General features: G+C 36.5%; 1 protein-coding gene across 5 annotated transcripts in view; it reads left to right on the forward strand.

Annotated features, from left to right (window-relative positions):
- The window catches only part of Snf4agamma (SNF4/AMP-activated protein kinase gamma subunit), a 92,892-nt gene that overhangs the window by 62,091 nt on the left and 5,141 nt on the right, over positions 1–25,660 (forward strand). For all 5 annotated transcript variants that reach the window (XM_021352503.3, XM_021352504.3, XM_038021881.2 and 2 more), the window contains 7 exon segments: positions 9,150–9,292; positions 9,849–9,897; positions 18,584–18,721; positions 19,361–19,513; positions 22,034–22,212; positions 24,191–24,394; positions 25,353–25,499. In XM_021352503.3, coding sequence (XP_021208178.2) covers positions 9,150–9,292; positions 9,849–9,897; positions 18,584–18,721; positions 19,361–19,513; positions 22,034–22,212; positions 24,191–24,394; positions 25,353–25,499 — 1,013 coding nt within the window.

Genomic DNA, 25,660 nt, shown 5'->3' on the forward strand with positions numbered 1-25,660 from the left:
GTGGCAAGTTATTTACATTCGTTTAAACAGTCAATCGCACTAAGTTTCTTTATATATTTAAGTATGATAATTGAACTATTTCTCGAGCTCATCTGGTATGGAGTTTTTAACGGAGCTTAAAGATATCACAACGTGAATGCCATATCCCAACTTGACACATGGAGTCAGAGGGGTTTGAGTTATGTCGTAATTCTCCCGTACAACGGCCGTGTATTCATTCTATTTTAAAAAACAAGTGTAGTGGGTATCTTATTAAAATATTGGCTTCGACCTGTGAACAAACCTGAACCCCTTGGTAACAAGTCAGGGTCACTAATAATTAAACCAAAGAGTTGTGTGTGTGTCGAAAAAACTGTCGAATACATCCTTGTCATTGATCAGAATAATTATGAAAACAATGTCAAGGCATTTGATATTAGATTTTGATTATGTCGATTTTTGTGGACATAAGCCTTTGGTCTTGATAAATAACATGTTATTTTAAAATAAAAATTGCTTAATACATATGGTGTACAGATATACAGGCACTGCATATACGAGTATGATGCAAAATGTCCCGCTCCGTGAACAATAACGTTATTAGAGGCATTGTGAAACAGCTGCAAGCTAAAAAATATTTATTCCAAACCTCGCTCGACAAGATATTCCTGTAATATAAAAATAATATTTAAATTTGACAGTATGTTTGTGTACGGTAATCCTTCCAACCGTTGAATCAATTGGAATCTGTTATTCAGTCTTGTATTGTTATGAATTTCCGCCAACATTTTAAGTATGGGATTAAAATTGTCGCAAAATAAAAAAAGCATTTAAGCCATTCATCCATAAGTCCAGTCCATAACATATATGTAAACTGTTATTAATGCCTTGGTATCAATGAAAACGGGTCACAACGTTACAATTACCTTAAATTCTTGAGGTTTGCAGCGTGGTCCATTATCCGCCATTCCATTTTGTAGGTATTATGAAAATCTGGATTATTCATCCGAGATGCAGTATAAAATGTACACCAGAAGCATTGTAAAAATCGACATCGGTAATCACTTTAATACTGGGTAGAGCGAGTGCTCATCTACTCATAATTACGCGGTCTCTAGAACTAAGTTCGCATGAGCAATGAACGACTTATCTGACCGCGACGGGACAACGCAAAGCAACTCTCGGTGCTTTTAGGATCCACAAGCACCAGTCACCGTCCTCCGTTCAAGTGTTCAACGAGCGAACTAACCCTGTAGATAGACCTGCCCTATTGAGTTTCTCGCCAGATCTTCACAATAGGTCGCGATTCCGATCCGGTGGTAGATTCGGCGAAGCACTACTTTTGCTAGGGCTAGTGTTAGCAAATTTTCTCAGTTGAGCCCGTGAGCTCACCTACCCGGCCGGGTGTAAATAGCGAGGATCTAATTGATATTTTTTTATTTGCTTTGGGTAGTTCGTTGTGTTATTCTACTCTAGTCTATTTGCAACTTGAAGTTTGAACCATACAAAAAAATAGTCGAGTACCTACGAGTTAACCTTAAACTTTAGTCGAGTGAATAAGCCAATAGCGTGCGACATTGTGAGACTAAGTATACTTTTTGTCAAGACCTCTCATAGCATTGGATCACCTGCATGTAGGCATTATTGTTGGATTCATGTCAAATAATTTCATAAATCGTGCGTTTTTTTAAATGTATAAATAATTAAATTAATATATTTTACAAACAACGTTGTAAAGTACGTATCGAGCAACCCAATAAATATTGGTTTCTTCATCTTTTGTAAAGGATTAATTTTTCATTAGTGAGGTGATAAACATATGTGACAAAATAATATGGACTACAAAATTGTTTATCGACTAAATAAAATTCTGTTACTATGTATATATATGTTCACTCAATACACAACTCAACTGCGTTTACTTGAATATTCTCTCTCAGAAGAAGATTTGGTTCGAAGATATAACTCAGCGTGAGTAACATTTGGTAACCTACTAAATGAAGCTTAAAACCAAAACAGGGTTTCTTTAGTAGTGCTTCATTAAAATAATTGTAAATAGGATTTAATCATTTATTCATCATATTCATTGGAGATAGGATTTATGTGGAGCGATAGGTCTTTATTGGTGCATTTGACGACTAGAATATTTAGTGTGTCAAGAAGAAGAAATACTCGATAGAACAACCCTAGAAGGGAGTCACTCACATACATAAATATGCACGGCTGAAGACCTTTCCTTTGTCGTAGAAAACGAACACCAACGTTACGTAAATAAATATTTGCGTAAAACACCTTTATGTGAGTTTAAATCATTGTTCGACCAAGTGTTATTGTTGTTTTATTTAAATCTTGTATTATTACAATATAACTGTCGTCCCCTTCTGTTTGTTCTCTTCACCATATTTACACAATAGGTATTTTAAAACAGAAAACAGCTCTCCTTATTTTAAATAATTCAAGTAACCATTTCCAATAAATTATGATGGAAACCAATATAAAAATATTCAGTTTGATTCGTTTTCCATTTAGAAATGGACAGGTTTAAAAAGGTTTTGCCAATGGTTGTTAAGTGCCTCGGCAATTAAAAGCTTTCCATCGATTTTTTGGCCCCTTTGAAAAGTATCTTCTGAATTTTGTTTATTTTCGCGGATCTAGTTCAAATTTCTAATCAAGCTTCGTAATAGGGTAACTTTTAATTACTTTACTCACTTCTTAAGGAAACCATCGTAATGAAACCAATCAATCCAATATATTTTTTCTTCTTCGTTCTTGCATTTTGTTTGTTAGGCGTGTTAAACGTGGAAACAAAGAAAGTTATTACTTCGATACGGTAAAGCGAATTTCATTTTTTGGGTGAGTAAACAATTAGAAGCGTAATTTTTCACAAAGAAAACAAAAAAATCTTGTAATTATATTTTTTGTGTACTTATAACTTTTTCCGCATCTGTTTCGTGTGTTGATGTACATTAATTTTCAAGCATAATAGAATTTTTAATTAAACAATACCTTGAAGATATAAAATCAGTTTCGTTATTTTGATACAAAAAGGTGAAGTGTAGTCGTAATCGCGAAGATAAGATTACATGGTAAAAGATAAAAACTATTCTAATTTAGTACCCATTGGATTCTTGGAGGTCTTTGAAATACTTAAATTCAGAGTGTAACACTGTGCCTGTGTTTGGTATCGTAATATTTCATAACATTTTATTTAATATTATTATTTATATTGGCTTCATTGTTTACGTCGGTAGATAATCTAAAACACTTGGTTAATGGTTATCGTTGCCCATTTGGATATTTTGTGTTCTACTTTTTGTGGATGAATTTTCGAGTTCACGATCCACTTACTGTTAATTGTTCAAGTTTTATTCCTGAATTCCTAGCCTAAATTATATTTTACACTGTAGCTGCTTTCCCAACGAATTTACAGGAATATAGGCAAGAAGATGATATCATCTACCCTTGCGGCTCAAATTTTTTTTTGCATATTTCATCACTAATGGATAGAACCAAGTTCTTACCTTGCGTCAACAAATTTAAATACCCTGTTTGATTGAAGACATGTTGTGCACTGCTGTAATTTGTGCAGACTATTTGTGCAGACACAAATAGTCTGCACGGTCACAGAAGCCGGATGCACACATATTCCTGCAAATTGTATGATGCGACATCATTTATGGAATAGTCTTTTGTTATACCTACCATAAAGAGTAATATAGAACGACAAATATTTCAGAGATTCGTTCCGCTTAAATGATTATTTTTAATATAATATGAAGCAGTCGACTACAAAATTGCATCATAAATTTCTTCCGACGGCTAATAATATTTATAATAGTAATAAAAAAACAACAGTTTAATGAAACATCTCAATTATATATGTACACTAGCAGACCCGGCCACACGTTGCTGTAGCTAAGGTTTTTGTTTCTAAGTAACACGTGGCCGGCTAAACTAATACCAAAAATTAACAAATTAAGGACAATTGGATTTCACTGTATTGCGTTTACTACGAAATAAATTTCACTTACACTTTAGCCTCAGTAACACGTGGTGTTTAGGCCATTAAATTGTAGCTTATGTGAAACGTTGGTATTTTTAACACCGCACTATCTATGAGATATCAATGTCAGACAGCATTACAATTGTCTGTAAAAACTGATTTAAGGTGCCATCTGTTTTAGACTATGAAACTTACAATTAATAACAATAATCAACATAAGAAATCATTTTATTGTTAATCAATATATATTGCGACCATTAATCGAAATAAAAACTATCCTATGGCCCAAGTTGGACCAAAACACTTATTTAAAAAAAAATAAGTTAACATCGGTTCAGTAGCTTAGGTGTCCATCGCGGACAAACAACGTGACCTCTTATCTGACCTTCATGATTGATTTATGTGCTGAACGATAACCCCGCAGAATGATTGCAAACATTGTAAACATCATAATGCAATGCAAAAATATGAAATTGACGATTGAACGACGAACAATTCCACTAAGTGATTAATATAAAAATTATGTATTAACTCATACAACACCAGTTTGTAAAGTACGAATCGAACCACGAGAAAATATTTTTATTAGAAGCAATTTTTTTTCGTCACTGATGTGATACTTAAAGAGAAAGTTTACAAAATGCCGCGGTAAATTGAATTATATATTTAGCTACATTTCTTAGTATTATACAATACAATTTTTAGTATGCGTTTTATTATTGTAATAAGCAGAATGACCGTGTTTACGCTCAGAGTTCTACAGAAGATCACTAGGATACTGCGTGAGCAATGTCCGGTTTCAGTGATGTTCCATAACCAAGAATAGCCTTCTCAGACAATGCAAAGGCTCATAAAGATAAATGTTGATGCACCAGGCGTGGTTTTAAAGGTACATATCTGACTACAATTTTCTTGTTATGGTGATTTATGAAGGTAGCAGCAGCATTCTAAGCAAAAATGTCAACCGTTAAGAGCACCCCCAACCTCGAAGCTTGCTATTATGTCTCGCCAGCTCTGATAAAAGACACTTCACACTGCAAGTGGCAGGCTAAGCTCATAATGGTTAGATAAACGCTAAAATGAGTCTTTCGAGCATCAAATTCACGAGAAGTGATGGCGCTGCACACACCGATCAGGTCCCATCCTCGCTCGTCTCCAGCTGGCTATCAAAGTGAACCGACAGCTGTCTACTTATAGACAGGATCATTTACAAATGAATGACCGATATTGATTACTGCCGAATTTGTTTCAGAAGTTCTGTGTATAAAAAAAATCGGTTGTCGGACAACGTCATAAGAAAATACGCCTCAGAGCGAGGTAACGCCGCATGAGTCATGTTTTTTCGTGCTTGCAGCCGGCTCCATCGAATTATAAGACGTTGTCACGTCAAAAATGGTTTTTATTCACATAGCATATTTGTGTCCGAATAAACAATTACAAATTACAGTTTTTGTTTACTTCAGCAACGCAGTTAGCGTCAGATGTTTACACTGGGATATTCTATTAGAGCACATACATATCTTTAGCAAACGTATTCTACTATTGGTGGGATTGCAGGCTAGGCTTTCATTTCGTCCGTCCCTTTATTACACTTTACTCGAAAAATTGGTGCACACAGATATGAAAATAAGAATTTCATTTTTCGAGATGAACACATCAGCAAAATTACAAATTCATATTAGCTCGGTTTCTAGTTTTTGTTTTATATCTTATATGTTTGGAAGAGCTCACGGCCCACCTGGTGTTAATTTTTAGCCTCACTCTCATAATTTCATTTCGTTAAATAGTAATTGTTAAGATAAATAGTGTAAAAAAATGGTAATGTTACAATAAGCATTTGTTTAATATGCATTTTTGTATCAAAACGCCTCCTTGCATCCTGCATTTTTACTTGCTTTTCCAATTTCGATAGAATGCATTTTTATGGTTAATGACCTGAATTTCCAGCGTTGGCTCCAGATATAGGAACTTCTCAACAGTAAACAGGAAATACCCGGAAATTCATGCACGCAATTTAATAAAAGCCAATTTTTAATTTAAATGGGGCATTGTCACTGCGCTCAAAGTAGGGACCTGACTATGAAACTGATTCAATTAAATGTTGTCTACCACTGTCAAAGTGTTGTCTACTTATTAATTTTGTTTAAATTCAATATATAATCCTAACACTTTCAATGTCACTATTAAAATATTGATTTAAGTTTGGTGGTATTAAAAAGCGGTGAGCTGCATCAATCACTATACCGATTAGAGATAAAATCTTTATAAACACTGTCTAAAATGAAAAATATTTTGTTTTCATTTCAAAATAAACACCGACCGACTTTGAAAGATAAATATACAGCAATCATGCCTTATGACGTGTTGACTCTCTGAACTCGAACTGAAATGCTAATATTAAATGGCGATGAGCCAGTTTTTGTTATCAATGATACGAAACAACAAATATTAGGGGTTAAGTTATGAAATTGCCGATTTGTACTGAAAATTTTAAATTGATGTTTTTTTAACATCTTTATTTAATTAAAATATCTACCATTATAATCTATACATTACTGCCATCAAATTGGAAGGTAATTTATGTCTTTGCGATAGAACTCTAGTGATCTAGATTCTACAAACTGTGTGAAAGCATTTTGTACTACCTCCTGGGAAGAAAACTTTTTATCACGTAGAAAATTGTCCAAATCAGTCATCAGTCCGTTGGAGCATGGCTTTGCGAATACGGAGGGCGATGAATGGTTCCTATTGCAATTCCTGTAGAGTTAAAACGGTTTCTCGTGCTGTATGAGGTCTCGCGTTATCATGGAGCAATAATGGTGAAGATCGGTCCATGAGTTGGGGCTGTTTCACTGCAAGTTACCGGACTTGTCGCTTCCGACCGTCGTGGCTACGATGCTCGGCAGCGACGAGTCCTGGCAGGCGATGCTCGACTTCTGCGAGTCCACCATCTCGCAGAAGGAGGCGGCGGAACGGGAGAGGGAGAGCTCTTCTTCCCTCTCGGCGCCGTGCCGCCGCCGTCGAGCCGGGGTTCGGAGGAGGGCGTTTGTCCAGCTCCAGCCCCTATGAGGAGGCAGTCTCCTCCCGGTGATGGTCACGGGGCGACCTAAGGGGGTTGAGGCTGCGCTGCACGCTACCGTCACTCTAGCGCGCTGGCACCAGGAGGACGGGACGGCGCGTCGGCGGCTGCGGACTGCGATGCGGTCCGCATTTTCGTCGTCGCTGTCGTCGCCGAACATACTGTTGAAGAGCAACCCGGTCGGCGGTGTATCGCGTTCCGACCCGGCAGGCTGGTTCTGGCCCAGCGGGGTATCCCGGAACACCAGCGGCACCGCCCGGGCGGCCTGGTAGGGCCGCCGTACCGCGGAGACCGACGTCGTTGGTCGTCGACTATCGCCTCGACGACCCGTCGGTCGGGCGTCCTCGGGGTGGCGCCGCGTGTCTGGTTGTAGTGTTGACCGCGGGAACCCCCCTACTCTGAACGGGTTCTGACCCCGGACGGAGATCGGACGTCGGGTGTAAGAGTGCAGGGGAGTCGTTTAGTGGGTGGGCCCTAAAATCCTTGGGCCCGCGATCTGCTCTCAACACCTGCAGATCGTTGAGTCTCACATACCCCGCGCGCCCCCTAGGCGCGGGGACCTCGTAGGAGGTTCGGCCCCCGGCGCGAAAAAAAAAAAAATATGTTTCACTGCAAGTTTTGCTATCATTCATGAAGCCATCGTATTTTACGTAATATTTAAATTTTGTATTTGTTAGCCAGCACGGTAACGTATTCTCATTGTGCTTATTTTTGCCGCGAAGCAGTCAAGTATTGCAGCTTAAAGAGCGATTCGCCTCAAGATATAAAATCGAAGTCTTAATTGTATTTGTTGTATAAAGGCTGTCCCGCCCTCCGAAAACCGGAATGCAGGAGTTTTATTCATAATGCTATATCTAGAAAAACCTGAATTCACCTTATTGTTACCATTCCAATCCGATAATTATAGAGATAAACTGTCGACTGGTTTTTACCACATGTCGGTGTGTGGTATTTTACCGAAGTGACACATTGTGGTATCATGACGTATACATCCACGCTACAATGTTGTGGTATGGTATGGTGATGACGTCGCGTTGTGTTCGGGCCGTGTAAATCCTATTTTAAGAGGAAGCACTGTTAATTAGAACAACATTATTTTCGATTCCCACATCAGGCAAACATTCGTATGATGAACAGGTTTGTTTGCTTTTTGTCTGGGAGTTTATTATCTATATAATATGTATATATTTAAACGTACATATATGTATAAGTATATATATCACTCTCTGGTATATTATAACACAGGAAAGCATAATTAGGTGTGATTTGTTCCCAGTTATTTATTATTAAACTTTCTTAACACAATAAAATATGAACGCAGTTTAAAAAACTTTCAATGTTTTTTTTTTAATTTAGTTCCAATTCGCGACTGATATTTTTTATAAATATCTCAAAAGCGTTATAGTAGTGTAGTATTTAGCACGATTGGCTAGATTTTACCGGAAACACATGTCTTTACGGTGACCCCGAGGACGTTTGCTTTATCCGCTACCGTGAAAACTATTTTTAATCTTGTGATCTGGTTTTATTAGCTTATACTTTTAGATAGAAATATAGGTCGCACCTGATCACAGATCCCGACAGTTTGATTGATGAAAACACGAAAATATCGTGACACTTGATTTTTAATAATAATTCTAATTTATGGGTTCCGATTTATGGATTTTACCGTAGAAACGAATCTAATAGAACAAGCAATTCTATCGAGACTACGACCTCATGTCTCAAGATTTGTTCACTCGTCTAGCTAAAAAAGACTGTTGGCTTTTATTAGATAATTTATATTATTGTATTTTGTGGTCAATATAAACAATCCCCGCGTGGCGGTAACGTTGTGCTGTTCACTTTAATCTTATTTTTAACTGTAACAATGTTAATTTTAAATTATATCATATTAATGGATAAATTTATTATTTTCTTTTATTTTGAGTTCCAACGTTTGTATTGAAGTAGAAGGTGCTTAACGAAAGACGAAGTGTACAAAATGAATGTCGGTCTCATGACGATCATAACTGGCCAGTAATAGCTTTATTGTATTTCGTAATATATAACAACTCCAATTAATTTTTAATTACATTTTGTCAACAGGAGCACATCTACGCAGGGCTGCCTCGCAACAAGCTGAAAAACGCAGGTCGTCTCTCGGCAACGTGCCTGTTAACAGACACAGAGCTTCAGATGCATTCTTGGATCCTCATCATGCCGCCATTCTCTTCCGCGATTCCAGAGGGGTATGTTACTTCAATTTGAATTTTAATACATTTGCACCCTTTTCACTATCGTAGTCGGCAAAGATAAACTAGAACACCGAGCGACTTCATTTTGGTAGGACCTCTTGTGAGTCCGCACGGGTTGGTAACACCACCCTGCCTATTTCTGCCGTGAAGCAATAATGCGTTTCGGTTTGAAGGGTGGGGTAGCCGTTGTAACTATACTGAGACCTTAGAACTTATATCTCAATGTGGGTGGCGCATTTACGTTGTAGATGTCTATGGGCTCCAGTAACCACTTAACATCAGGTGGGCTGTGAGCTCGTCCACCCATCTAAGCAATAAAAAAAAATCGCTCAAGACATTGATATCAACCCTAATAATTAATTATTTATTCATAATTAAATGGCAATCAAGATGGAAAGATCAAACAGTTAATTCCATTCCAAACAATTAATGTTTAATTAAAGTTTAGTTAAACACTTGCGCTGCTATCTATCGCTGTTTGTCTATATTCATATTTTTCTCATGTAACTAGGTACGAGGTTAATTAACGTATACATAAAATTCGTTTCAGCTTCCCGTCGCTGACCCGTTCCTGGAGAAAGTTAGCCTTTCGGATTTAGGTAAGTTCAAGGACTTAAAATAATATTTAAAGGTGTTAAAATCCTATTTGAATCCTGTTAGTGTCGTCCAATGCGAACGTGAGGAAACGCTTGATTGTCCCACATCTCTATCCACATTTTTTGACGTGACAACGTCTTATAATTCGATGGAGCCGGCTGCACGCACAAAAAGACTTGACTCATGCGGCGTTACCTCGCTCTTAGGCGTATTTTCTTATGAAGTTGTCACGTTCAACTACCGTCAGTAAACCGACTTTACAGACAACCGATTTTTTTTAATAGTGTCTGTTTTTGAGCACTGATTATAGGTGGTCTATACTTGGATGTTCGTCTCAATTTACTACAATAACTACTCGTAAACTCGGGATAGTAGGCGTTGATGTCGTTTGAACTTGATCAATATGTGCAGTGGGTTTGTACCGCTGTCTACTATCGCGTTTAGCCAAATGTGTAGCCGGCTGTGTTGCTTTTAACAGTTGCAGCGAAAGTATAAATTCCGTCAAAAAAGAAAGAAACCTTGGTATATTTATTGGGAGACGACGTTGATACAACGGACACTACTGAAAACGACGACGCTATCGGGAAATCATAATAGAACAATATGAAAGCGCTTGTGGGACTTTCTATAACGTAACATAACATTTATAACATTAATAATAATAAAGCCATTGTAATTTTGAGTTGCACTATTGGATATTGGTAATACTTGGGGCATAATCTCGACGCTTTCGACCAATATTTTTTTGTAGCGTTCAGAAATGTTGCTTTTCTGATTAACGGAGTATGATGGCTGTTATTCCAATGAAATTGAGTCATTTATACCGCGGTCTGTACTGGTTGTTGTGTGTTTTGAAATCAAGGGTAGTTCGTGTTACATACATGTGAATTAATTGGATGCATTTTCAATATTAACTAAGACATTCTGTCTGCACTTTGAAATTGGACAATTTGTTACTAAAAAGTAACGATTACTTATTAATAACAAAATTAAAGTAAAAATGTATGCGTCCGCGGCCCTAGGTTGTAGTGTACTACAAAATATAAGCAGAGCCATTTGTCTCGACGATGAAAGGAAACGAAAAATATCACTTTATCCGCTTTACAAAGTTGTCTTGTTTGCAGGTTTCGATGAAAAAAGTATTTTTCAAGACTTTAGATAAGTCATATCTATACTATACTAATATTATAAAGAGGAAAGATTTGTTTGTTTGTTTGTATTGAATAGGCTCCGAAAGTACTGAACCCATTTGAAAAATTCTTTCACTGTTTGGAAGTTACACTACCCCGAACGACATAGGCTATATTCTTTTTTAACAAAAATTAGGAATCCTTACTAAAGTCCAATAATGTAACCCAAGGTGTAAAAAAATTACCTAAAATATTCTTTACATCGCGTGCGAGGCGAAAACTATTGATGATAAAATAAAATAATGTGCTATGACTTTGTAGAACATATTATTATTTACAAAAAGTGTCGCGGCAGCATATGTCTAACTATTATAGTTATGTCACAATAGGTGTTCTTTAATTTAAAAAAAATAAAACATCGTCAAAATAATATCGTTTATGATGTAGTTGTCGACGTCGCGCGTTGATCAAAATAATAATATTCAAACTATCTATATATTAATAAGTGAAGCAAAAACTTTGTATCCCTTTTTACGAAAATTGCGCAGACGGAGGAGTATGAAATTTTCCACACTTATAGAGAATATAGAGAAGAAGTGCACAATGCTAATATTTTTTTAAAATAATGCATAAAATATACATTAAATCAATAAAGAAAACATTACACACACTACATACCATGTATTTGACGCACACACGCATGCATACTATTTATTGTCAAATTTTTGTTCTTGACGTCTGTTGTCAAATTGAGAATAGATTATATATTGTTTGTCTTTATTAATATTCTTTTATAGTGTAGTCTTGGCGAAATTTGTGTTTATAGAAGTATAAAATACAATCATAATAGTGTACAAACTTACAATTCCAATTAATTATAGTCGAATTTCGACTACTGTGGGACCTCTAGTCTTTATAATATTCTTTTTTTAGTAACCTGACGCAAATAGAAGGGTGTGTGTATTATAATTTTTTAATTTGAAATTTTTGTTAAAGGCCCGAGCGAAGCTGGAGCGGTCCGCTAGTATTTTGATAAATTGCAACTTAGTATAATCTCGAAGTTATTTAGTAATCGAATTATACATTAAAAAAAAAAGAAAACAATCACATGTTAGTTATTCACGTCCAATACAAACTGAAATCAACCGAAAGATCTAGAATTTGGTGACTAGCCTTCTGTTTGAAAACAAATATATATATATATTAGGAATAACAAACAGTGGCTAAACCGTTTTTCTAACTTTTGTTTCCGGAGTGGTGTACTTACTGTGGTGCAATAGTATTTTGAAAGTACACGGATGAGTGATAAACTATCAGGCTAATGATATTTTATTTTCAACAATGTAAATACGAATAACAAAATGATTTTTTTTCTGCGCAATGTCGAATTAACGATGCAATTACGTCGTTTTGACCACAGTGCTTTGTGTGAACTCTTGTATGAGGTTCGGAATTGAATTCCGGCTTGAGTCAGTAAATATATATAAAAAAAAAGAAGAAAAAATTGTCTGAGTCTTTAACTTTCATTTTGAATATTATTACACTCTGACGTAATAATTAATTTGTTTTGCAACTATTTTTTAATATTTTTATAATATGTGGTACTCGGTTAGATGATAAAAATTAACAAGCATAGCATAGCATAGGAGCATAGCACAACCATGGCAGAAACAGGAAGGCATTATTCGAGATTCGCGCCGTATTTAAATGGCTGCTCCTTCCACTCTATCTAGTCCGCCGCTCAGGTTTGTCTCCCATGTTTAGAGGTCGTCGTAGCGTAATGGTTAAGACTTCCTGTGTCTTCATATCGAGTGATGCAACTATGGCGGTTGTCAAATACTTTTTTAACGCTGGGGAATCCGTTTGCTGAAACCCGGTCGAGGGGGGTAACAGACTGTGTTATGTCGGTCCCCGAGAAGTCAAATCCTGCAGTCAGGTTGTAGGCACCAGCATTCCGCCTACATTTATCGCGAAGGAGTCATCCTTTAAACCGTACAGCTAAAAAGGAAAACACTACGATTGATAGTGGTGTTGTTAATCCTTTGCACTCACCTAAGCACTCAATAGGCACCAAGTGTACGCCAGCTTTTGGGTTTAAAATTACATTTGTTTCGAGCACTTTGTATGAAATTTATATATATGTATATACATACATACCCAAAAGTATTACCAGCAATTCTGTAATAGATCTGGTTATGCTAGGAATGAATGCAAGGTATAATTTCGAATACAGTTAGCGATTAATGATGTGTAATTGAACAGTATGGACATAAATACGTCTAAAACGACCTTGCGGGCGACGCGGTTTCTTAGTTGAGCTTTCATAGAGATCATCGTACGATCGTCTCTTCCGTGTGGTCTGTGTTGTGGCATGCACGGTTTTGATATTCTAAACATAGATTATCGAGGAGAGATGCCAACGTCGTACCGAACTATTTTCCTTTTGTCCTGTATTTATATGTCTAAACTGTTGTTATTCTTTACAATGATTTAGACTAATACGAATTCGAGTCATATAAAAGATATCATTTTTCTTGAGGAAATTAAAGTTTAATTTTAAATTTAGATCGTTATTTTGAAACTTAGTCCTTTTTTTTTAAGTGGCGAATGAATGTTGCGCTTTGTATTTTTGTTTATGACGGTCATGACCAGAACGAATTTGTTTGGTAAGAGAATGCGCGATTGGTTGTGGTTGGGTCACGTATCCCCTGTTTGTGGTGTGGGCGTGGATCGGTACAGGGCAGGCGGCCAAGCAGCAGTTGCGCGTCTAGAAGCGGTGTCAAGTTCGTCGCGCGTCTCCCGGCGCGGGCAGCGGTCGTCGGCAGACGTGGTGCTTATAAATAGCAGTGAGCCGTGGGAGGCGCGGCGGGCCGCACCGAGTGGCGCATGGCGACGGGCAATGCGCTGCCCGGCTTCTGCGCATGCTGCGCTTACACTACTTCTCGGACAACCCCGCGCTCGCCGTCGACGACTCCGAGGAGTCCGTTTACTCCATCGATCTCATCAAGGAATTCGAAGCGGTCGGACGGGCATGGAAGGCGTTCCTTGCCGACTGGCTCCTGAAAGGTGTTAGATTGTTTATGTCACCCACGCCGCCGGAGCGTCGCTTGTTGATGTTTTCGTTATGTTACTGTGCGCAGCTGCATGCAAATAAACAAAGGTGCCACAAGAAATCATTAAGCGTCATCTCTCATCGGTTTCCTTAGTTCTCGTTGTGATAATTGAAGTCAACATTCGGAATAACCAAGATCTAAATATGAAAACAAAATAATTACACCGTCTCCTACAGCAATTTCGTATTTTTGTTTTATCTTATTAAAATAAAATAATTAAATAATATGTTTGGTTATTACTTCGATGCTCCGTTTTGTGAATTATGAGTGCGTTTAACGGTCTAGTTCCAAGGTAAGATGGTGATCCTGTTATTATTGAAATTGAAGCTTGTAAACTCAATACTATGACTGTTTTAGTTCAAATAGCCTAATTGTTTTAAAAGAAAATCATGTTCGAAATAGTATTAAAATCTTACAATGCTAAACAAATCTAAGCCATTGCTGCCGTCATTCGAGGTTTCTCGTGACGTCATGGCCTCAGAACCGCTCGCGCAACTCACCGGCATCGGTGCTGAACGTAAATAAACAAAACTATGACTAGTTTTCCTGCATTCGTTGGCATTGGTACAGTCTTACACCTAGCAACAGGAGACGCGATGTACAATGTATCAACATGTCAAATAAAAACTTTTTAGTAAAGGAATTCCAAAGACATTTCTGTACGTAATAACTGCTTCATGTCAGTAGGAATCGGAAAAATGTTCGTTGTGCTCTCGACCCTGGAATACTATTAAGAAATTGTTGTGGCACATTACATATTAACTTAATTAATGCGCTTTTTACTAAATTAATTAAAACATTCGCGAAAAGGTGACAATTAAAAATGTTAACTTTCGATAAATTAAGAGAATTGTGGCACCAATGTGGTGTCGCTGCAAATTCTTGAACGAGAAGCGTTGGTACGGCAATATACTATATAAGCGGGAATTGAAGAACAAGATTGAATAAATACGCTTCGCGTAACCTTCGGGCTCTCAGAACGACGAGGGTAATGGCACGTGTACAAAAATAAATTTAAGATTTTTTCGGTTCTAGAGCGTCTTAAATATAATTAAAACTACTTGCACTTACGTTTTTTTTTTACTGTCATTATATTATTTGCAACGTTTCGAAAACTACAGTTTGTTGTATTCGTGGTTTCCAATTAAAAAAAAAAATAGTTTTAAATATTATAATAGTAGGTTTTTTTAAAGGTTTTATTAAATTACAATGTTCATGGTTTCCGTTGTTATCATCTGCTTGAGAGTCCTGGCCATCAAAAAATATGTTTTGCCTATTTTGACTTTGCCCGAGGTCACGCTCATAATTAGGAACATTAATGCATGTAAAAACTTCAAAAGTACAGAAAACGCATAACCTTTGCATGCTAATCGTTTAAAAACTATATTATAAAAATGTCATAGAAATGATTTGAAATTACAATGACAAATATTCTTATCGATATCTAACTAACGCGATAACTATCCGGGTAACTACATAATACATGATGATTAGTTAAATATATCATTATCTTAATATTAATAACAAGTAATTTACTAATTAATCAATTTACGTTCATAAATTCATCACCAATAACTTTTTAGAGAGCGTTTTGGAAACTTGACGAACTTTATATTGCATTATTCAGGTTTTAATATCGCTCTCCTTCACAGCTGCTTTTAACGATAGGGGCGGGTTGGAGTATAGTGCTTTTACTTCTTATAAGCACCATAGAGCATGTATAGGATAAGTTTGAAACCAAATTACTAAAAATAATACATCCGTTTATATGCGAGATCTCAAATTTGCACTGTATGCAAAATGGAATGCAATATCTTAAGAATTTTATTGAAATCTTGAATAGGGATTGTATCAAGAAGATTCTTAATAGCACGTAGAGCTAGACAAGGGTAGGCTGTTGCCTTGTTACTGTTACTGTTAGTAAAGGACTGATTATGGTCTCCGTCATAAGGTTCAAAAAATCTAGAAGGTCGTGTAGTAAGAACGATTTCTGAATGTTGCCTTGTTACTGTTACTGTTAGTAAAGGACTGATTATGGTCTCCGTCATAAGGTTCAAAAAATCTAGAAGGTCGTGTAGTAAGAACGATTTCTGAAAATAGATTCGAACTCACCTTTTATTTTGTTAACTTAACACATTGTACATGTCATGTTTTTTTTGACTCATGAGCAAAGAATATTTCCAAGACAGGGTAAGAGAGACCAAACGAAAAGAGGGCAAAAAGAGACAAATTTAAGAATATCCAAACATAGATATAAGTTAGCTATAGATATAGATATACCAAATTATATAGCAATTTTGTAATTTATTGTATATTTAATTCGTCAAAGCATTCGTTAAAGTACTGAACATTGCGTGATGAGACGAAAATATTAGTAAAATATTTATTTTGTTCATTTTTATTTAATTCTGGGAACGAAGACAAATGCCGAATGGCGTTCGGTATTATGGAATACTGATCCATACGTTCTCCTTCTTAATTCCGTTTCTATGATATTTTCGTGCACAATTCATGTATTGAAACTTTTTGTTTTTCATAACTATACAGCGAATTAAACATTTTTTAATGTTTATGTATTGAATTAACACGCGACATTGTTTGCCGCGATTACGCTGCGCCGCGCCGTTTGCCTTGACGAGGGGCAATTGAAAATACAAAACTACGGAACAGACTATTGATCACCAAGGTTAAATGTGTTTCACGGTTAAGAGAGCAACGAAAATAAATTATTAATATTATAAAATGCCTTCGATTCGTAATTTGAATTAACGATGCTCGGAGCGAACTTTACCATAAATAAGTACATGCCTTATTAATTTTGAATTTGTGTTACAAAACATAGATAAGTTCGAGTATAATCGTTTTGAATGAAATTGAATTTTTTTTACATCATTAGTATAAACACGATGGATATACTAATAGTTTATGAATTAACCGTCATGTTTTATTGTAATTCTCGATCAGAATCTGCATGTATGGCATTAATAACAATAATTTTATTATACGAGTATAACGTTCAACACTGACCGATTTTAAGAGTGGTCAAGTCAAATTTACATAAAGGGTTTTTGATCAATTCATTCACTATTTCACGGAACCCCGATGCATTTTTGAATGCTAAACCGCGTGCGTTCACCTCTTTTATAACTGATTTTAAGACGAAATTCTTAAATTTGATGTTTTTATTTATGAAATCATTAAATTAATTTTCCAATATAATTGCAATATTGTTTACTCGACACCAATACTCAGTCTGTACCAATTAGTTGCAATCAGTTGTGCACTGCGTTTTATCACACAATAATATGTTGTTGATAAACGTTGCCTGACACATGTGATTTACGTAATGTGCTTAATATAAATTATTATGTTATCGACATATGAAACATAAACGTTCCAATAGACGTTCTTCATACTAGTAAGCGGGAACGTTGTGATCTCTTGTACCAAGTATATTAATAGCTAAATGTTACCCTGGGCTTCACTCGCGTGGTCCAGGAAAACTAGCAGTATGATTTTCCGTGGATATAAGGTGTTTTTTCGGTGAAAGGTACCCTATGTCACTCTAATGACTCGATACTATTACTTCAAAAAAAAAAACACCTCAATCCGTTGCTTCATCTCGACGTTAAAGGAGGACAAACAAAAACAAAAATGGACAAACACCCTTTCAAATTTATAATGTGATATTTTATATTTATATAAATTATACATACGGAACCGCGTTTTAGTAGTCAGGGTTACTTACTACTCCACTAATAAGGCGATCTACATGTTTGTTTGATTCTTGCTTCGGACTAATTATTTATATAATTCAAATTTAATTGGGAACATCATAAAGTATTAAATTATAATTAAAACAGTGGTTGCGTTATGATAAAATAATTTGAGGGATAGTATTAATGATGATTACAAACGAAGATAACCATTCAACCGACTGTCGTGTATATATTTTCATGTAGCGACCTGTATTTATGGTAAATTTACGTGATTGCTGTAGACGGTATACGTAAGTCAACTAGACGATCACAACTCAGTTTGGTATAATAGGTTAAAATATTGTATCCAAACAACATAGGTTACTCGTATCCTTATCCTTGCCGTACCCAAGAAACCGGAGACATTGTACCGCCGCGCAGGTGTAGACAGGACGGTTGTTACGTACCTTGTTAACTTTAGCGAGCTGTTCGTACAATTACAGTACAGTGCAGTTACGTGATTGTTATAGCCCTCTAAATATATATTTTAGAGGATTTAGAGGGTGTCTACAACTAAATTAATGTTCTTTCTTTTCGATATATAAAATGGGGTTATTAATATCGGACACAAAAAAGTCTTTGATTTTTTTTAGTCGTCTTCCGTAATTCCTGTTTATTCTTTAAACTCTAACGTAAGAATGAGTGCGAGATTGGCGCCATGTTTCACCGGTCTTCTCTACGTTACAGAGGAAGATGAGTCGCAAATATTCGTCAAGTTCTTCAAGTTTCACAAGTGCTACGATCTGATACCAACCTCGGCGAAGCTGGTCGTGTTCGACACGCAACTCCTGGTCAAGAAGGCTTTCTTCGCCCTTGTTTACAATGGTGAGTTGGATTCTGACATTCCTATTTGTTTATTATTATTTGCATTGTTTTCATATGATTAATTTAACATCAATATTCTTCTTCTTTCTTACCTATTACCCTCTGCTGGGGCGTAGGGCTTGAAACGAATCCTTCCATTTACATCAATATAAAGTAACCAAATCAAATATTAAATCATTTCGGATAATAATATTTGCTTAGCGTAAAACTATATTCGTTATGTTGATTTAACACGCTGTTGCCAACAGATTCTACTAATGCTGCGCAAACACTTGATTTGCAGTCGCTAGCAGTGCCTACCGAATTTCTCGATAGTTCTATATTATCTTATGAAGTTTCGTTTTTCTTTCTTTTTTTGTTACGCAAAGCGAATATATATATTATAAGTCTGGACACTGTAATACGAATGCTATAAAACATCAAAGGCGTCCGTCCCTCCGTGAATAGCGCGAATTGGTTTTGTGAATCATATTTATATGCTCTAGCGAAACTCTTTCTGGCTTATTATTATAATTTTCTTTGTACGTTTTTTTATTTTTTGTATGTTTTGTCGCAACCGAAATCGGTTTTGCTGTAAACGAAATTTTATATTTGGTTGTCCGGTAAAAAAACGATTGCAACCAAACATTTTGGCCACAGGCGTGCGAGCCGCCCCGCTGTGGGACTCGAACCAGCAGCAGTTCGTTGGTATGCTGACTATAACGGACTTCATCAAGATACTACAGATGTACTACACGAGCCCCGACGTCAAAATGGAAGAGCTCGAGGAACACCGCCTCGAGACGTGGCGCCGTGAGTGTTTGATGTTGCGATTAAACTTTTTTTTTCTTCCTATCTATACTAGTAGCCTCTAGGGGTTATTCTAGATTCATCGAGCTAATAGGTGAGCTCACGGGGCTCAAACCGGGAGTGCCACTAACACTGGCCCTAGCTAGTGCTTCGCAGAGTCTACCGCCGGATCAGAAACGCGACCCACTGAGAAGATCCAGCGAGAAACTCAGTGTGTTGTGTCTATAGGTTAATTTACTCGTCGAGCCCTTCGTCGCAAGCGACGGGTTCGGCGAGGACGGTGACCGGTGCTTGAGGTACCTAAAAGCACCGTTAATGGATAAGGAGGATTCGTAATGACGTGTTTATATATATATAAATATTATATATATATAAGGTTATAATAAAAGAAATATGCAGTCGAATGCAATGTGGTGGAATTTCGAATATTCGACGATCATTTCTAAAATAAACGTTGTCTTGGGATAGGTTCATGAGTATAGGTGGGCCGTATGCTCGTCTGCCTACAAGGGCAATAAAAAAAAAAAGAAAAAAAAGAATTACTATTAAAAAAGATTAATTCATTTATATAGGACTGTATGTCTCTGATATTCAAGTGTGGGCTAGAGACGAAGGTGCGACTGGTTCGCGGTTTTTCCAGAACGTTCTTTTTTTCTAAATCCGTAACATAAGTAGTTAGCGTGACGTATGTATGTACACCTCACAAGGTTAAGTGTATGTTAGCGATGTATTCACATTTGTCACGAAGGATGGTTGGATTTTTTAGTCGCTTGATTTCGACATCAACAGTGAAAGATGCTGCAAACCAGCGATAGATTGAGTATCGTCAGATTCCATTATCGCCTTTAATTCGTCGTAGTTGATGTTAGTTTTCAGGCGACCACGGGATTCATTCTCCATGTTGGAAGCGTTCAAACCAATATCGAGTCGCGCGTTCCTTTTTAGTGTTCACTCCGTACACGTCATTAATGTTGTGAGCCGATTATGCAGCATTGCTTCCGCGACGGAACTCGTATTCGATAATGACTCGTATTTTTATCGAGTCCATGTTGTAGAAAGTGTACAAATTTAATGACAACAAAGCACCAATCAGTAAACAAATGACCGAAAAACATTGTTTAGATTTAGAATTTTAGCCATCCATACATTAATCAAACCGCAAGCGAAACAAAAATACATATCGATATTTAGGAAAAAAATATGATGTGTCTTCCGAGTAACTAAATTACTTGTATGACGATTGATAAGTGATAATTTTATAATTTTGTTCAGTGCAAAAATGAAATTTCGTGATTAAGTATCTCTGTTACCAAATTAATACGTTAGTAGATGAGCAAACTAATGTCACTAATGGCACTTTTAGAAGAAACTTCCTAAATGTTAGGCGTATTACCAGCGCCCGTACGGCCTTACTTTGTCTTCCTCTTATCTGGAGGCGCCGGAGTCCGACATAACCCGGTCTGTCACCCTCCTCGACCGGGCATCCGTAATCGGATTCCCCAGTGTTAAAAAAAAAGAATGTTGGCCTGGCTTTCGGGTTTGAACGCAAACCCTGCTGGTTTGCAAATAACAACACTACATATGTGTCAACTATCGTGCCGTGAACTCGTGTGCATAAAACACGAAACAAACGATAGCACTCCTCATAATTGGATAGCATAACCCTACTTAACATAGGCGAATGCCTCTTAATCAATCTAGAGAAGTCAGCTATAAGACCCCGTCGTATGGATCAGAGTGCTAGACTGGACAGGGCTATGATAGCAGTAGATGAAAAAAGAATGCATCGAGCAAAAATTAGAATTGTGAGATGATGTGTGTAGTAACACGAATGGATAAAATTAGATATGAGTATATAAGAGGTAGGCTATATACTACTTCCTATATAGGTATAGGTCCTATACTAAATACATATAATATGCATATAACACTCAGCGTTGCTATTTTTGATGTCCATGGATGACGGTAACCACGGGTTGTATGCTCATCTGTCTACAAGGGAAATAAAAAAGAGGAAGCCTGGAATTAGCGTTAGTCACAGAGAAAAAAAAAGAGTGGAAGGTTATTGTAGTATACAATATGGGGGATGACCATGTGGACAAGTCTCAGTTTCATTCAAAGAACACAACTGAGTTTGTTTTTTGTGTTCTACGTAGAAAGTAATAGGTAGGACGACAGTGTGAAAAATTTCTCTTAACGATATCTCATGCAAGAAATAACATTATAAATCATATTTGACGGTAGTGTAAATTTTTTCTCATAGCGATATTTCGACACATTCAAAGAATAACATTATAAATGATATTTGACGGTAGTGTATATTTTTTCTCATAGCGATATTTCGACACATGCAAATAATAACATTGTAAATCATATTTGACGGTAGTGTAATTTTTTTCTCTCATAGCGATATTTCGACACATTCAACGAATAACATTGTAAATCATGTTTAAGCTAAAACTGAGTTACAATGTTATTCTTTGCAGCTGCCGTTTTTGACGGTCAGTTATATTTGTTTGGCAGGCGTGTTGAAAGGTTCAGTGATGCCGCTCGTATCGATCGGTCCTGATTCTTCACTGTTCGAAGCCATAAGGATGTTGATCACGAACCGCATCCATCGTCTACCGGTCATCGATCCCGACACCGGCAACGTGCTCTACATACTGACGCACAAGAGGATACTGAGATTCCTCTTTTTGTATGTAAGTATCCATTATCCAATATAATCAACCTTACGCTTTTATCGACTGTCCGGTCGATCTCGGTTTACGTAATCTATATTTAAAAAAATATTAATTGCTGTTCGTTAGTCTCGCTAAAACTCGAGAACGGCTCGACCGATTTGGCTAATTTTGGTCTTGAATTACTTGTGGAAGTCCAGAGAAGGTTTAAAAGGTAGATAAGTATGAAATTGCCCGGAATCAAATAAAAATAACAATTTTGTTTTTCCTTTTTTTTGTTCTAAGTTTATTTTATACAAAAGTTTAGGTTTTTTATTTATCGATTGAGGCACTACGAAGTCTGCCGGGTCAGCTAGTTAAAACTACTTTTAGCTGTGCAGTAAAATAATCAAATGTCGATGAACAACACCTTAGTCATTCGCGATCACGAAATCTGTATAGTATTCGAAACTTCGGTAATAATAATTTAATTATACTAAAAAAAAAAAAAGTAATTTTAGTTGCGTTTCCGACTCGAGAAAACCGAAGGGAATATAAACAATACGTGTTTTGTTGTTTCTTTTTAAATGTTTGTTCTTATCGATTATTCAGTTCATTCTTCATTTTTCCTGTTAAATAAGCAATCGGATATATATAAAGACTTTTGGTGTGTTTTTGTCTAAAAAGAGTAGATACATTTTTGTGTAATATTTTTCGACTTCTTAGTTACGAGAATTTATTTTCTATATAATTTCCTTGTAATATTATGTAATATTACAAGGATGTATATGTAAATTAATAGAAACGTTTCAGTGGACACGTTAAATACATTTACAGATACAAAATTTTAACACAACAAAAAGAAGTCAACTGACTTGAACAAAAAGAAAACAAAATGATAATATCATCAATGTAGTCGGAAATTAATCAAATATACATTTTTAAGGATTACTCAAAAACTAATCGATCGATCTTGATAAATTTTAAAAACTGACTTGAACAAAAAAAAACAAAATGATAATATCATCAATGTAGTCGGAAATTAATCAAATATACATTTTTAAGGATAACTCAAAAACTAATCGATCGATCTTGATAAAATTTAAATGGAATCGCATGAGAAACGCCATTTTTTATATTAAAATAAGATTCATCAAAATCGGTTCATCTAGGAAAAGCACACATAAAAATTAAATTGTACTCAGATCTTTTTTTTATTGCATCAATGGGTGGACGGGCTCACAGGCCCCCTGGTGTTAAGTTGTTACCGGAGTCCATAGACATGTACAACGTAAATGCCGCCACCAACCTTGAGATATGAGTTCTAAAGTCTCAGTATAGGTACAACGCCTGCCCCACCCTTCAAACCGAAACCCATTATTGCTTCACGGCAGAAATAGGTAGGGTGATGGTACCTACCCGTGCGGACTCACAACAGGTCCTACCACCAGAAGACCACTATCTCCTTTTTGACATTTGTTAAAAGCCGATAACGCTAAGATGTATGTAGTTCATTAAGAATCAACGTCAGTTTCATAATCTTGTTTGCGGCACCATCCCAGTGTTCATCCAGTACCACGTTAAGCTCGTATTTTTGAATTCGCTTGCTGAAGTATTTAAAATATTGTATAGGTTTAAATTTAAATTGAACGCGATCCGAACCTAACGATATATACATACATATATCGGGGGGCGAAAGGCTGTATTTGGCTTAAGCGAGATCTCGCTTAATACGCCACATTTACATATCATCGTAATTAAACGTGCGATTTATTTGGTATTATAGCATCAACAGTTCAATGTTTTTAATTGAACTTCAATTTAGTTTACTCCATTCAAACAGCTCAAGAAGGTTTTTTTGCCAAGATATTTTTTCCAAATTTTAATCTTTAAATGGTTCTCCTGTAGAGTTCCAAAAAGTCGCTTAAACCAAAGGGCTTTTCACTCCTCAATATGTACAATATATAATACGATAATCGAAATTAAAGTCGTTCAAAGTGTCACTGGTTCAATTTTACAGATAAACGAATTACCAAAGCCGTCGTACCTGAAGAGTAAGATTCGCGATCTCCGCATCGGCACCCTAAGCGACATCGAGACCGCCACCGAGGAGACCTCGATCATCGAAGCCCTGAAGAAATTCGTGAACAGGCGCGTTTCGGCGTTGCCCCTGATCGATCCCGAAGGACGTTTGAAAGACATCTACGCCAAGTTTGACGTCATTGTGAGTGCGATCGTAGTGGACTCGATGCTAGTGACGTGATTAGCGCACATATGTGCATCCTTTTTCGTCTTAAGCCATTCCCAAGCCCCGCCTTCGAATCAGATAGACAAACTTACTCAAGACATAAAGGGATATTTTTTCCGGTTCAAAAGTCGGTCTCTCAAGCTACAAGAGTTCGAAGCTTTGCATACATCTACCGTACCCATCAGAACTTGCGACGAAAAACTTCTACTTTTTCCAGCAGCTATATTTTCTTGTTGACAAGGAAAAAATATAATATTCGAGAGGCAGTACAAAATGCCTTTGAATAATGTTAGCTCCCATAGCATCCGTGTCTTTTCCAAGAACGTCATTCCAAAAATTGCCATTGCCCTAGAAGAGGTGCATGTTTTGATAGACAGAAATAAAAAAAAAATGATATTAACTTTTTGTATACAGTTTTAAGGGATTTTATGACCTGGTAACTAAGACCTTTAAGTCATGTCTTATTTTAATTTATATTCTTATTTATATGAAAAATGTTAATATGGAGTGAAATGAATTAATGAAATGAAGATGATTAATTTGAGACATTAATCGACTGGGATGAAATTAAATGAAATGAGATGAGATGATATGGGATGAAATATAATCTCAGTAAAATGGTGGTCATTTACTATGATTTTTAGTGGACTTTTTGGAGGATCCCGAGAAGTTACGTCTAGCGGCTTTGTTTCACTTTCTCACATTTGTGCACCATCACAGATATTAAACAGTTAATAAACCACCGTTGTTACACATTTAAACCCGAAGAAACACTAAATAGACAAAATAAAACAAATACCACAACTTCACTCCTCGCGTTCCCGCCAAAAAAATCCATAGATAAATACCTAATATGTACGAATTGCAGAAGGTTGTGTCAGACGCGAGCTTGTGACGTCACTGCTCGATAAAACAATACCGTTTTAATTTTCAGAACCTGGCAGCCGAAAAGACGTATAATAATCTGGACGTTACATTGAAAACGGCAAACGAACATCGGAACGAGTGGTTCGAGGGCGTTCAGAAATGTAAACTCGACGAAACACTCTTCGATGTTATGGAAAGAATCGTTCGGGCCGAGGTATTTTTATGTTTTATATTTTTGTAAATATATTGAGATCTTAGAACTTAAATCTCAAGGTAGGTAGCGGCATTTACGTTGTAGATGTCCATGGGCTCCGGTAACCACTTAACACCAGGTAGGTTGTGAGCTTGTACACAGACGTAAGCAATAAAATAAAG

Source organism: Bombyx mori, chromosome 1 (assembly GCF_030269925.1).
Source record: "Bombyx mori chromosome 1, ASM3026992v2".
NCBI classification, from domain to species: Eukaryota; Metazoa; Arthropoda; class Insecta; order Lepidoptera; family Bombycidae; genus Bombyx; species Bombyx mori.